This window comes from Phacochoerus africanus, chromosome 10 (assembly GCF_016906955.1).
Source record: "Phacochoerus africanus isolate WHEZ1 chromosome 10, ROS_Pafr_v1, whole genome shotgun sequence".
NCBI lineage: Eukaryota > Metazoa > Chordata > Mammalia > Artiodactyla > Suidae > Phacochoerus > Phacochoerus africanus.
In genome coordinates, this window is record NC_062553.1 from 73,947,541 (window position 1) to 73,961,449 (window position 13,909).

The 13,909-nt window shown below is 44.1% G+C and overlaps 1 protein-coding gene across 1 annotated transcript; it reads right to left on the reverse strand.

Annotated features, from left to right (window-relative positions):
* Window positions 1-955: 955 nt before the first annotated feature.
* Window positions 956-8,490, reverse strand: NPY2R (neuropeptide Y receptor Y2). Its single transcript, XM_047799563.1, has 2 exons — window positions 8,357-8,490; window positions 956-3,053 (listed from the first exon to the last, which is right to left on the reverse strand). Exon 2 carries the CDS (start codon window positions 3,035-3,037, stop codon window positions 1,883-1,885), a length of 1,155 nt encoding a protein of 384 aa, XP_047655519.1. The 5' UTR covers window positions 3,038-3,053; window positions 8,357-8,490; the 3' UTR covers window positions 956-1,882.
* Window positions 8,491-13,909: the final 5,419 nt, after the last annotated feature.

A 13,909-nucleotide genomic window follows, 5' to 3' on the forward strand; every position in this document is an offset into this window, starting at 1 on the left:
CCAAGACATGGAAGAAGCCTAAATTTCCATCAACAGAGGAGCGGATAAAGATGTGGCATATATACACAATGGAATATTACTCACCCATAAAGAGGAGTGAAATAATGGCCTTTGCAGCAACATGGATGGACCTAGAAATTATCATGCTAAGTGAAGTTAGTCAGACAGTGAGACACCAACATCATATGTTATCATTTATATGTGGAATCTAAAAAAATACAATTTTTTTACAGATTTCTTTGCAGAACAGATATTGACTCACAGATGTTGAAAAACTCACGGTTTCCAAAGGAGACATGTTGGTGGGGGGGGGGGGGAATGGATCAGGGATCTGGATTGGAAATGCTGTAAAATTGGATTGTGATGATCGCTGTACAACTATAAATATAATAAAATTTTTGTATTTAAATTAAATAAATTTGTCTTTAAAATAAAAGTGCTATAGCATCTATGTCCCCCTATTTATATGTAAAATTTTATTACATATATGTTCATAAGTTATCCAAAAACATAACCAATTATTTTGAGGGGAGAATAATTTGTTGAAATTGGTCCAAATAGGCCATTTTCAAAGTGCAATGAATGTAATATTTATTTCTCTTTTGTCTTTTTGAGGGCCGCTCCAGCGGCATATGGAGGTTCCCAGGCTAGGGGTCGAATCGGAGCTGTAGCCTCCTGCCTACGCACAGCCACAGCAATACCAGATCTGAGCCTTGTCTGTGACCTACACCACAGCTCACGGCAATGCCAGATCCTTAACCCACTGAGCGAGGCCAGGGATTGAACCCACAACCTCATTGTTCCTAGTTGGATTTGTTTCTGCTGCACCACGACGGGAACTCCATAATGTTTTTAATAGTTCTTAGCAGATAGGTTTCATTTAAATTACATTGTCTTATGATCATGAATGGGTCCATGGAAGATGAATTTCAAAAAACAAAGAAGACAAAAAACACTCAGTAAACATGTTAAAGGTATATACCTGTGCAAAAACTGCTTACAAATAACCACCAAATATTATACAATGCCACAAAACTATCTGCAAATCTGATATAATTTTAGTGGGGACAAATTCAGCTCCAACATAGGAATAATATGTGTTGTAAAAGAACAATTAGCGATGATTGAAAGTATTGCATTGCAGGCTCGTTAGCTAAATAGTAACTATATAAATAAAGCAGGGACAACTTGAAACTAGAAGTTAAATGATGGTTTACATTTCTCTGAGAATTTCAGCCTTCCATTCTGCGTTGAAGAAACTTCTCAATGAATGTGCATTTTGTTTCAAAAATCAATTGGCTAACTCAGTGGTAAAGATTTTCCCCACTATTTGCCAAAATACTAATTACATAGCAAATTTAATTTATTTCCTTAAAGTCCTTCCAATAGTTGGTCTCCAGCATATTCTCTGATGATTTTTGTCCATAAGAAGAATAACAAAAAGCCAAACTACTATAGAGTCTGGCTTTCTAGGGACGTTGCTATTGGTAGACTTCATCAGAGAGGAGGTTGGTGAATTACACATCGTCCCCAATCTACCCCGTAATGTCATCTGCAAGTCAACTTTTTACCCATCGCAATGCTGATAAGCTAGCTCCTTGCTCACTCTTTCTGGGAAAGAGTCAAAAGCACTTCTCTCTGCTTTTACTCATAATTCAACCTACCATCCAAGCAACTGCAAGCAAACTTCTGTGGCCCTGTCTTTGAATCCAAGTGTTTTTATCTAGAAAACCAGTTTTCCATGAATCACGCTGCAGATGCTTCATTCCGATGCTCTTTTTCTTCCTTAAAATGGAAAATCAGGATACACCTGCACACTCTCCTCAAGCAGCTCGATGCTCTGGTCAGAATTCATCCATTTATTTTCACAATGGCTATGGCCTTAGACGTTGGTAGCCTCTGTGAAGGAATCATCGGGACCACCGTTCTTGGTGACTTCCAGGTTCTTTTTAGCCTTGGACGTCATGGACACCTCGGAGTGAATGGCGTCCAGCCTCTGCTCGCAGCGGAAAGCTGAGAGGAAAGCCTTTCTGTAGTTGCTGTTCATCCAGCCGTAGAGAAGGGGATTGGCAAAGGTGGAGCACATAGCCATGATGTGGAACACAGTGAAGATGAGTTTATACTCCTTCAGGTCCAGGACTTGGCTGTCAATGTCCACAGCAAGCTGGAAGGCATGCAGAGGCAACCAGCTGACCGCAAATACCACCACCACACACACCAGCATCTTGGTGGTTTTCTGCCTCCGCTGATGGTAGTGGTCGTTCACACCTCCAGGGCTGACATGGTTCTTAAGTTTGCTCCAGATCCGAGCGTAGGAAAAGGAGATGATGCCCAGAGGCAAAACGTACAGGATTAATAAGGAGGAAAGACTATAGACGGTACCATAGATGCTCTTCTCCTCGCCAGGCCACTTCTCAGTACAAGCCACAATCTCAAAGTCGGGGATGATCTCAATCAGTGAGTACTCCCGGAAGATGGCCAGGGGGCTGGCTAGCAGGGCACTGATGCCCCATGCCAAGCCTATGATCAAGAAGCTGATTCGCTTGGAGATCTTGCTCTCAAGGTGGTAGACGATGCAGCGATGCCGGTCCAGGGCGATCACTGTCAAGGTGATGGTGGACACCTGGACCGCCAGGCCCTGGGCATAGGGCACCAAGTGGCATAGGACAGGACCCATTTTCCACTCCCCCATTAAGGTGTAGGTGAGTGTAAATGGCAAGCACAGGGTGTTCACCAGAAGATCTGCCACAGCCAGGTTGGCAATAAAGAAGTTGGTTACTGTACGCATGCTCTTGAATTTGATCACCACGTGGATCACCAAGGAATTGCCAACCACACCAAGCAAGATGATGGAGCAATAGGCCAGTATAAGGATGATCTGTACCTCAATCAACTTGGTGCTGTCTTTAAGCTCCGGCTCAGAGTCAGGGGCCAGCTCGCCTCTAGGAGTGGTGTGCCCTGGGCCAGAGGGCTCCATCTTCATTTCTTCCACTGTTTGGTTCTCATCAGCCTCTGCACCTAACGGGCCCATTTTCATTAACGAGCACAAGAATCTACAATGTAAAAAAAAAAAAAAAAAGAACAAATATGGAACAAGGAAAACGCAATGGTGAAAGGATGACACAAATGGATTGGTTTCATTTTGGTTTGGGGCTCAAAGTGCCTGTCCTCTGAGCTCTAAATTGGACACGGTAGAACCTTTTAATAAACAGACCCTTTCATTAGTCTGTTCACAAATGTGGATGAATTAAATCAAGTCCCTGAAATGTCTATGATGATGATAACATGTAGCACGATAGTACAGATGTAACTCTAACGTGAATGGTACCAAATGGAGTCAATCCATCTTAAGTGAGATGGATATTAGAAACATGATCAATTATTTTTGTCTGCTATAAATTCATCACTTCAATTTTAAAGTAGATAAGAAAGTTTCCTTCAATAGCTTGACTTTTTAATATTTATAAATATAGCAACAAATTGCACAGAAAAGAGACAGATATTAAAACCTTTTGCCTGGTGTTTTGGCTTTAGGAGTATAAAATATATAAGGTAAACCGAGCCAAAAGATGTTTTACAGCCATTGTCCTATTGTAGGGGTTAGTGTTAAAAATAGGTAGCCTGGGAGTTCCCATCATTGCTCAGTGGTTAACGAATCCGACTAGGAACCATGAGGTTGTGGGTTTGATCCCTGGCCTTGCTCAGTGGGTTAAGGATCTGGTGTTGCCGTGAGCTGTGGTGTGGGTTGCAGACTTGGCTCGGATCTGGCATTGCTGTGGCTCTGGCGTAGGCCGGCGGCTACAGCTCCGACTGGACTCCTAGCCTGGGAACCTCCATATGCCGCTGGAGCGGCTCAAGAAATGGCAAAAAAAGACAAAAAAAAAAAGACAAAACAAAAACAAAAAAAAGGTAGCCTGTGTAGAAGAGTTGCTTTTTTTTATGATCTGAGATAAATTTTCTACCTGACATATAGCAGGATCCTACACAGGAACTATATGGAAATATGTCCAATCTGAATTTCATCTCTCTCTAACCCCTAAATACAAAAGTTCTAACACTTTCCTTCTCCAACTGCCCCCTCCCTACCCCAGAATGTCCCTTCTTTTTCTCCTATTTCAGTCCATGCTATGCTCACTTAAGTAAGCCACGTGAAGTTAAGAAACAAGGAAGCATGCTAGGCTTTTTCATCTCCTTTAGCCCCCATATCTAAAAAGGCCCTCATACTACTCTTACATAACTCTTCCAATGGATCCTCTTAATTTTTTTGTTTGTCTTTCTACAGCCACACCTGCAACCCTATGTAAGCTCCCAGGCTAGGGTCAAATTGGAGCTGCAGCTGGAGTCCTACACCATAGCCACAGCAAAGCTGGGTCCGAGTTGCATCTGCAGCCTACACTGCAGCTTGCGGCAATGCTGGATCCTTAACCCACTGAGCAAGGCCAGGGACGGAACCCACATCCTCAAGGATACTAGCCCCCTATGGGGGCTTAACCCACTGAGCCACAGTGGGAACTCCCAGATACACTTATTTCTACCACATTTATTTTGTCCTTCTTGATATCTTACCATAATTACTCTAATAATCATCTAGCCTAAGTCCCTTTCTCTCCTCCTGCTCACTTTTTCTTTTCTTTCTTTCCTCATTCATTCAGTTGATATAATTGAGCATCTACTAAATGCCGGGAGTGGCTCCGCCCTCATGATATTTATACTTATTCAAGCATGCACTCAGCAAGCATTTTAAAACCAAAGTCGGAAACAAGGATTTGTGCTGGGGAAAAAAAGACAATGGATGGTGTCCCTACTTGAAAACATCTACTGAACAGAGCCTAAAACGGAGACTTTCTGAAATTCAGAGTCTTCCTGATATTCAAATGTGATCATTTCACGTCCTCAAAATCTCCATATTGCTTCAAACAATATATCAGTTTCTAATACAAAGCTACTTTTTCAAGTCTATAGGAACATCTGGGAGTGACCTCCCAAACATCTGGGAGTGGCTCAGCAGATTAAGGATCCTGCTTTGTCACTGCTATGACGCAGGTTCAGTTCCTGGTTCTGAAATTGCTGCATGCTGCAGGCACGGCCACAAAAACCCCCAACGCATCCAGAGCCCACCATCACAATGGTAGGGCTTTCTGAATAGACTGAGAATGACAAAAGGCTGCCACCATTACTTCATAACCGCTTTTAAATGAATTTTGTATTCATCATAATCTCATCTTACATGGTAGGTGATTCATATTCAGCCCACAGACAATTCTTAGCTAGGCCTGTGTGGCCAGCTCTGTTTCTCCCCCTGCTCCTAGAAGGCTGACTCTTGCAGATTCTATTTTCAGGCTCTGAAGGCACTGGGATGCTGGCTGGGTCTGGCCAACAGGAGGCACTGGCGGGTAATGAGGAGGAAGGGAGAAGCCAGCATCTCTTCTCCCTCCCTCTCTCCTCTGGGCAGTGCCTCATCAGGCCCTCTGGGGCTAGGTCCCGCAGGACTGGCCTGCAGTGATTTTGTTTCCAGCCGTGGTCCTGGCTTCGGTCACACTGGCTTCTCTCTGCATCCTTCTAGCTGGGTGTAGTCACAACTCCTTGCTCTTACTGATCCCTTGTGGCCTCAAAATCCTTTTCTCCTGCTCACTTTCTTCTTCTTTTCTTTTAATATCCTCTGCTTGCCTTCCAACACTTGTATAACCTGTTTTCTGCATTCAGTACCTTCTCTTTTACTTCTTGAGTAGGCTCACTTTGCATGATCTGCTGATCCCATGCACAGACGCTTTAATGAATTTGCTCTCCCATTGCTGGTGCTGCACACACAGTGACACGAAGAAAAGCCCAACTCCACTGTATGACAGCCGATGCTCTCCTTGAACTCAACTCTGCTTTCAACTCTCTGTACATCTCAGGATATATCATATGCTTCTGTCATACGGAACGACTCCCAGTTCCAGCAACATGACGCCTTTCTCAGGTCTCTCTGCCCTCCCTGTTCTGTCACCCCAACAACCTGTGCTCACTTCTAATGCTGTAACACCTGCCACACCACAGTTGTTTTCCTCCAGCCGCCCCACCCCAACCATCTCTTAAGGACAGAGACTGGCTTGTTTCTACCCATTGTTTAAATCTTAGGAAATATAAAGCTAATGGAAAGCCCAATTTTACTAAATAATTGAGGTCAGCAAAATACAAAGTAACAATTTTTATCCTTTCCTTTACTCAAGATAACTGCCTATATACGATCCTTGCTCTGATAGGACATCCCTGTGCTATTTTCTTGTTCTTAATCAGGTAACCACCTCTACAAGAAAGTTGTTCCAGATCCCTTTTTAAATCTAAATCAATCCCTGATTAGAACATTAAAAATTATTAGTCAGTATCCAATCAAAAGGAAACTTTCTATCTCAAGGGCTTATCACTCACTCACACACACACACACACACACACACACACACACACATTGACAGTTGCTTATTTTTGCAAGGATTTTCATGTACTCACACATTTGCTTTACAGATATATTCTAGTTTTCTCTGCATAAATTTCAAATAGAACATTCCAAGGGCCCAAGGCCCCCTTTTGCATCTGCCTCTGTTCTTCAGTGATTAGAGAAAATGGAAACTAACCTTTCAAATCTTGGAGTGTATATTTCATGGGCCCTTCTGTTTCCCTTAGACTAAAAAAGAGACTTTACAGAGTATAGTTAGTTAATCCTGACAAGTCATTAACAGAACTGACATGACTCTAGGAGGACTGAGTTTGAGGTTTGCAGCAAACGAAATATAGAGTAAGCTTCAGAGAGAAGGTTATTAGGAGGATATCTGATTTATTGACTTATTTTGCTTTTTCCTTTCAATCTCATTTTCTTTATTCCTTTTTTGAAAAGCTTCTCTACGGTATTGATCTACAAGCTGTTAATATGTGGATTCCAACAGCTGTTCTCAAGTACAGGACTGGCCCTCAGCCAGGTCAGAGCCTTACCCAGAGAATGCATCATTTTATGACTGCATTTCTGGAAAAGTGGAAAAGGAAAAGAGAGGTAATTCTCCCATTAAAAACTCAAAAACACAAAAATTAAAAGATAAATAGAAAAAGGGGGAGAACTCTTTCCTTGAAATAAGATCAAAATGAAGCATTTGCACTGTTCTTTTAAGAAGTTGCACTAGCAAATCTTTAGAGATTCTGCTATAGAACTATTTCTTTGTAGAGCAGGACAATAGCTTTTTTTTTTTTTTTTCCTTTTTTGGAGATTTGAAGAATTTCAAATGATCTGAGTGAGAAACCAGTTTATGCTTTGACTCCATATTTAAATTTGTGGGGCTTTTTGCAACAGTGTTCTTGTCATAGGTTGGTCTCAGTAAAACTTAACATCTTACCAATCACAAAACCTTCCAGGAATTTTTTTTTTTTTTCAGGGAAAAAGAATCTCAGAAAGTATGCCACATGTCCTATCTGTTAGTCCTGGAGAGAGAGGGTCTGGACACCCAAGAATGCTCCGTGCAAGACATGACTGTTTGCCTGATAAGTAGAAGGTTGAATATAAGTCACCAAGGCCATAGGGGATGTCTCTTTTCTGTGTATTTCAGTCTCTGACCTTTGAAAACAGCACTGTGTATTTCATGTCACTGAATTTACATGACGTGTCCCAAGTACCAAAAGGCTTTTCCTTTTGCCTTTTTTTGTGTGCACCATATGCTCCTACCAGGGGCGTGAGCCCTGCAGGTGGGGAACCAGAAAGTGCGCACGGTATCACCCACAATGCCCGGGCTTGGCCTAAAAGAGGAGCAAACCTCTGCACTCAGGGGGACCTCCCGCATCCCTCTCCCAAGGACCCGAAAGCTTCGTTTCCAGAGGGTGAATCAGAGTGAGGACTTACTCACTGACCTGGCCTCATATTTCTGCTGAGAAGTCGAAGCCAGACGGTGTGCCTCGGGTCAGTCTGCAGATTACCCAGCCCGCCCACCCAGAGCAGATACTGGAAGGCCCCAGTTCCGTCTTCTCCGAGGGCGCAAGGCAGCTGCGCATCGGAAGGAGGGAGAGGGCGCGTCCGCCTGGCAGTGCGAACCTAGGATCCGCGGCGGGGGAAGCGGGTGGGGACCAGAGGCTCCGGAGGAGAGAGGCAAACCCCTCCCTCCAAGAAAAAGAAACAGGTGCGGGGCAGGGGGCGGGGGGCGTGCAGGGTCCTGAAACAAGAGAGGGCTGGACGGGAAGTTTCCGTGCGAGGGAGAAGGAGTCCGCCTCTCCGCCCAGAAAGCTTGGAGCACACTCAGCGGGACTCTGCCCAGTGCCCCCTCGCGAGTCCCCACCGCCAGCGCTTCTCCCCCGGATCTCCCAAGTTTGATACTCAGGGCGTTGACACCACTCTTACCTCCTTTGCTTTCCACCAGCCCCTTTCTTTGCTCTTCGCTCCTCCGATCGGCTAAGGACCCCGGGGCTCCCGCTGGGCTCACCGCATCTGCCGTGGAGAGGCAGGGGCGAGGGCGAAGGCGCGGAGTCCCAGGGGCTGGCGCTGCGGACGAGAGGAGCCCTCGAGCTGGCTGGAGGACGACCTGGGAGGCAGAGACCCTGCCACTTGGAGGGGCTTGGAAGAGCTCACAACTCCAACCAGGAGATGTTTCCCTTTTTGCTTGTAGGAGCAGAGGTGGGGAGCTGGACCCGCGCAGAACCACGGAAATGCGCCGCACAATTGCGCGCGGTGGACCAACCCTCAGCCGGGGCTGGAGAGCAGGGCGCTGGTGCAACTCCCACTGGGCGGTCGCTGCTTTCCAACAGAAGGTAAAGGGACTTCAGATTCTCGTCGCCCTTGTCGCCCACAATCAGCAATTTCCTGAACAGGTGTCTGCGGACAGTTTACAAGTTGGGTAGTGCGCATTCGGATTCAAAACCGGCAGCCGGCGTGGTGTGCGCTTCCGCTTGGAGCAAAAGCTAGAATAGGAAGAAAAACAGCAAAGGGTCACCAACCCCCACCCCCGTTCCCACCCCCAATCTGGCTTTCTCCAGTTAGCTGACTTTCTGATCTTTCGCTCTTTGGTCGCGAACTAAGCTGCTGGTGCCACGATGCACGGTGCCTCCTGAATTCTGGCACTCGTGTCCTCCTGGCAATGTCCTCTGCTCGCTATGCCTGGAGCCGAGCGGGCTGAGTTAGTACATTCCAGCAAAACAGGATTGCAGGGTCAACAAAGGTGTGAGGTCTCTTTCCTTGGTATTCCTCTCAGAAACTCTTAATTCAGAGCCATTCCTTCTTGCAATTTTCAGCCCCATCTCTCTTTCCCTTGTTCATTTTTAGAGGGGGCAGCAGAGCCCATCAAACTAGGGAAACTGAAAACCAAAGTCTTTCCTCAGAGAGCCTGTGCTGGGGCTTAGCTTCTGTGCATTGGTCCTTTGCATTTCTTTTCTTTCTTTTTTCCTTTTGGGGCCGCACCCTCCTGAAGATTCCCAGGCTAGGGGTCGAACCCGAGCTACGGCTGCTAGCTTGTGCCACAGCCACAGCAACACAGGATCCCAGCCGCGTCTGCGACCTACACCACAGCTCAGGGCATCTCCAGATCCTTACTCGACTGAGCGAGGCCAGGGATGGACTCCGCAGCCTCATGGTTACTAGTACGCTGTGTTGTTGGGAACTCCCAGTCTCTACATTTCTGAAATGGTCATATGGCTTCACTTGGAATTTCTGTGAATTTTTTTTTTTAAAAAAAGATTAAAAGATTAAACTTTTCAAAAAATACTCTCCAAGGTATTAGTTAAGTCCTCTTTTCAGGAGCATGGAGTTTCAATCTATAAGGGTTTGCCGGAACCCTGAGAGTGTTACATATGTCAGGCATCTTTTCTCAGCCTGATTTAAAATTGATCTGGCTAATGTAGAACTGTGCCCACGGGGAAGAACAGAAATTATGGATAAAACAAAGCAGCTTGTGCTTTTCAATTACCAAGAAACAAAAATACATAGAAGTGGAAATATCCAAGATGTTCTAGGCAGCTCCATTTAAAATATATATATATTTTTTCATCTTTTTTTTTTTTTTTTTTTTTTTTTTTAGGGCCGCACACCGGGCGTATGGAGGTTCCCAGGCTAGGGATCTAATCGGAGCTGTTGCCGCTGGCCTACACCACAGCAACGCCAGATCTGAGCCCAGCTGTGACCTATACCACAGCTCACGGCAACACTGGATCCTTAACCCACTGAGCAAGGCCAGGGATGGAACCTGCAACCTCATGGTTTCTAGTCGGATTCATTTCTGCTGCACCACTACAGGAACTCCTCCACTTAAAATATTTTTGCCCATTTTTTGTTTTTAACCTTGGTGAAACAGTCCTTGTTCAAACACCTATTTTCTGCAACAGGTTCCATGCATCGTAATACATTTGCACCAGTGAGCTGTAACTTTAGAAGAGTGGGAGTGACTTAAAACAACAATCCCACAAATAAATATCTAGGGAAACAGATGAGTGCTGTCCTTCTGAGTAACTGTTTTGGAGGAGTCAACTGATTTCAGTGACATAGATTGCACAAAACAAGTTTGCCCCCTTTTAAAACTGTCTTTCAAAAGCATCTTGGCAGGCATATACAAATATTTGTCTCACTCCCTTATGGATAAGTATGTGTTTTAGCAGATTCGTGTAGTTCCACATGAATTTTTAGTCAGCAATCCAGATAGGATTGCATGATCTCTTTGATTACTGCCTTCCAGTAAAGAACAGAATTGCATGAGAAACTGATACCTGGAAATTAAAGTTGCTTTATTGTGTGCCATGTCAACAAGAATAGTTCTGACAATTCACTCAGGACATTAGTTTGTGCATCAAGGGCTAATTAATACCTTTTAATGAACATATACTCTGTAGAATAACAGCCACTCTGATGAATGCCAATAAACTCCATCAAGACACTGATAGAAGGTGGTGGAAGTGGGGGTGAAATATTGATTAATACAATTGGAGAGGATGTTCCCATCATGGGGTAGCGGAAATGAATCTGATTAGGAACCATAAGGTTGAGGGTTCGATTCCTGGCCTCGCTCAGTGGGTTAAGGATCCGGTGTTGCTGTGAGCTGTGGTGTAGGTCGCAGACGTGGCTCAGATCTGGCGTTGCTGTGGCTCTGGCATAGGCCGGCGGCTACAGCTCTGCTTAGACCCCTAGCCTGGGAAACTCCATGTGCCACAGGTGTGGCCCTAAAAGGACAAAAGACGAAATATATGTATAAACATAATTGGAGAAAGGAAAGGATGGTTACTGCCTGATTGTCTTGTGTCAAATCATTTAGTTCCTCGGCCAGTTTCACATCTAACCTCTTCAAAGAGGCAGCAGACTCAAATTCAGATGCCTGTATAGCTAGGGTCGATGATATAAATATGCCAGCAGGCTAGGCTGGGGGAGACTGAGGGAGTGGTGGGAATATCACACATCAGACGACACAAAAGCACAGCCCTCTTCTGAAGAAGGAGGTGGCTTCTCAGACCCCACTGAGCTGCCCTGCAAAAATCTAGATCCAGTATTGTCAGATCTGATTTTTTTCTTTTTTTCTTTTTTTTTCTTTTGTCTTTTAGGGCTGCACCTCTTGCATATGGAGGTTCCCAGGGTAGGGGTCAAATTGGAGCTGTAGCCACCAGCCTGTGCCACAGCCACAGCAACCAGGGATCCGAGCCGCATCTGCAACCTACACCACAGCTCACCACCACGACGGATCCTTAACCCACTGAGTGAGGCCAAGGATCAAACCCATGTCCTCGTGGATACCAGTTGGCCTTGTTTCCCCAAGCCACAGCGGGAACTCCCAGATCTGATATTTTAAAAGAAAAAAATCCATATTCTTAAAAATCCTCCAAATTTTAAATGAAGGAAGTTAATTTTTAAAAAGTCAGACCCCTAGGGGGCCCAGATATGTGCAAACCAAAAAATAAAAAACAAATAAAATAAATAAATAAGGAGATACAGATGGGGGGGTTGTAGATGGATAGATGGGTATCTGCAGCCTGGCTCATGGGCTTCCAATAGTGTAGCCTCTGAAATTATATATGATAATTGACAAACCTCCTAAAATATCCAAAACATGACTCTCCTACCATTTTCCCTACCAAGAGACCATTACCTAGTGCAGGTAAATATAAAAGGAATGTAGTCACACATGAATTGCTAAATAAGTAATTTCCTTTCCCATTTCTGGTTGAGTATATGTTCAGCCAGAACAAGACTCTGAAATAGTCTCTGAGTGACTGAGGGAGACTTGGTTTTTCACCATGACTCTGACGTGGTGAAAAACTGAAAAATTCAATATTTTAGATCAATAGAATGAGGAATTTCAGAGACGTTCTTGACTTAAAAAAAAAGGTTAAATAATGTTAGAGTAGAAGACCACATATGATACATATTGTTTGTTTGTTTGTTTATTTATGGGGTTTTGTTTTGTTTTGTTTTGTTTTAGTGCTGCACCTGAGGCATATGGAAATTCCCAGGCTAGGGATCGAATTGGAGCTATATCGGCCGGCCTACACCACAGCCACAGAAATCCAGGATCTGAGCTGCGTCTTCAGCCTACACCATAGCTCACGGCAACACCAGATCCTTCACCCACCGAGCAAGGCCAGGGATCAAACTTGCAACCTCATGGTTCTTAGATTTGTTAACTTCTGCGCCACGATGGGAACTTCCATACATATCTTTTAGATAAAGTAAATCACGACATAAATTTCCTTCAGTTTAAATTTATTTTGAGGACAAGGATGCTTCCTCCAAGATAGAAATAGTTTCATTGTTATTTTGATTACAAAATTAACTTATACCCATTGTCAAAAGAGCAAAGAAGGAAAAATTACCTAAAACAATGTTGTCAGAATACTTTCTGGAATAATGACAGTGTTGTGTATTTGCACTGTCCAATGGGTGCCCACGCCTAATCATTTGGAATGTGGCAAACGAAACCCAACTTTTCATTTTTTCAGTGAAGTACCAAAATGAACAAGTATGTTTTGATGCCTGGAGGAAAGTCCTCCTGGTTTATCTCTGCCAGAAAGCTAGGTGGTTTTTCTTTTTCACCCTAATGTCAGGGTTTTCTGAGAGATTATTATATTAAATAGCCTTCGAGCCATACAACCCTGCCTTAAATCCCATCAGAAAGGAACAATGTGTTGTAGCTGGAATTGGGAAGCTGCTTTCCGAAGGAGGAAGAGATAAGTTCCATGAATCAGGGCCCCAGCCAAGGAACAGGAAGAAGAGCAGATGACAGAAAGAGAAAGGGCAGAAAGCCCACCCAGAGGAATTCTTTAAACCCAGGCACGTAAGAAGCTCAGCGAAGCTTATTAGCTTTTATAAAATAATGTATTTAACTTCTTGGACTGAAAAGGCAAAGCCTGATAACAAGTCCCTGGTTAGGAAATATTAATAATATGAATTAACTGCTGTTATATAGTGTTTAGTATATTTGAAACTGTCTTGCTTCACTGAAATGTTCAATAAATTTAGTTCTTATTTTTCCTTAGGTTTAAGTCCCTCCTACAGACATTCTCTTTAAAGTTTCTATAACATTCCCCTATAGTAAAAATTATGGAGGAGTTCCCATTGTGGCTCAGTGGAAATGAATCTGACCAGCATCCATGAGGGTGCAGGTTTGATCCCTGGCCTTGCTCAGTGGGTTAAAGACCCCGCGTTTGCGTGAGCTGTGGTGTAGGTTGCAGACATGGCTTGGATCCTGCATTGCTGTGGCTGTGGTGTAGGCTGGTGGCTACAGCTCCCATTCGACCCCTAGCCTGGGAACCTCCATATGACGTGGGTGTGGCCCTAAAAAGACAAAAAAAAAAATTATGTTATGCTAATGCTATTTGGCTATACTGTTGATTCTCAGTCGGTTTGTAGATATATTTCTGATGAGATCTGTGTCTACCTTTCTTCTCAGGCAGGAAAGGCACAATGGGAGGTAAATTAATATCT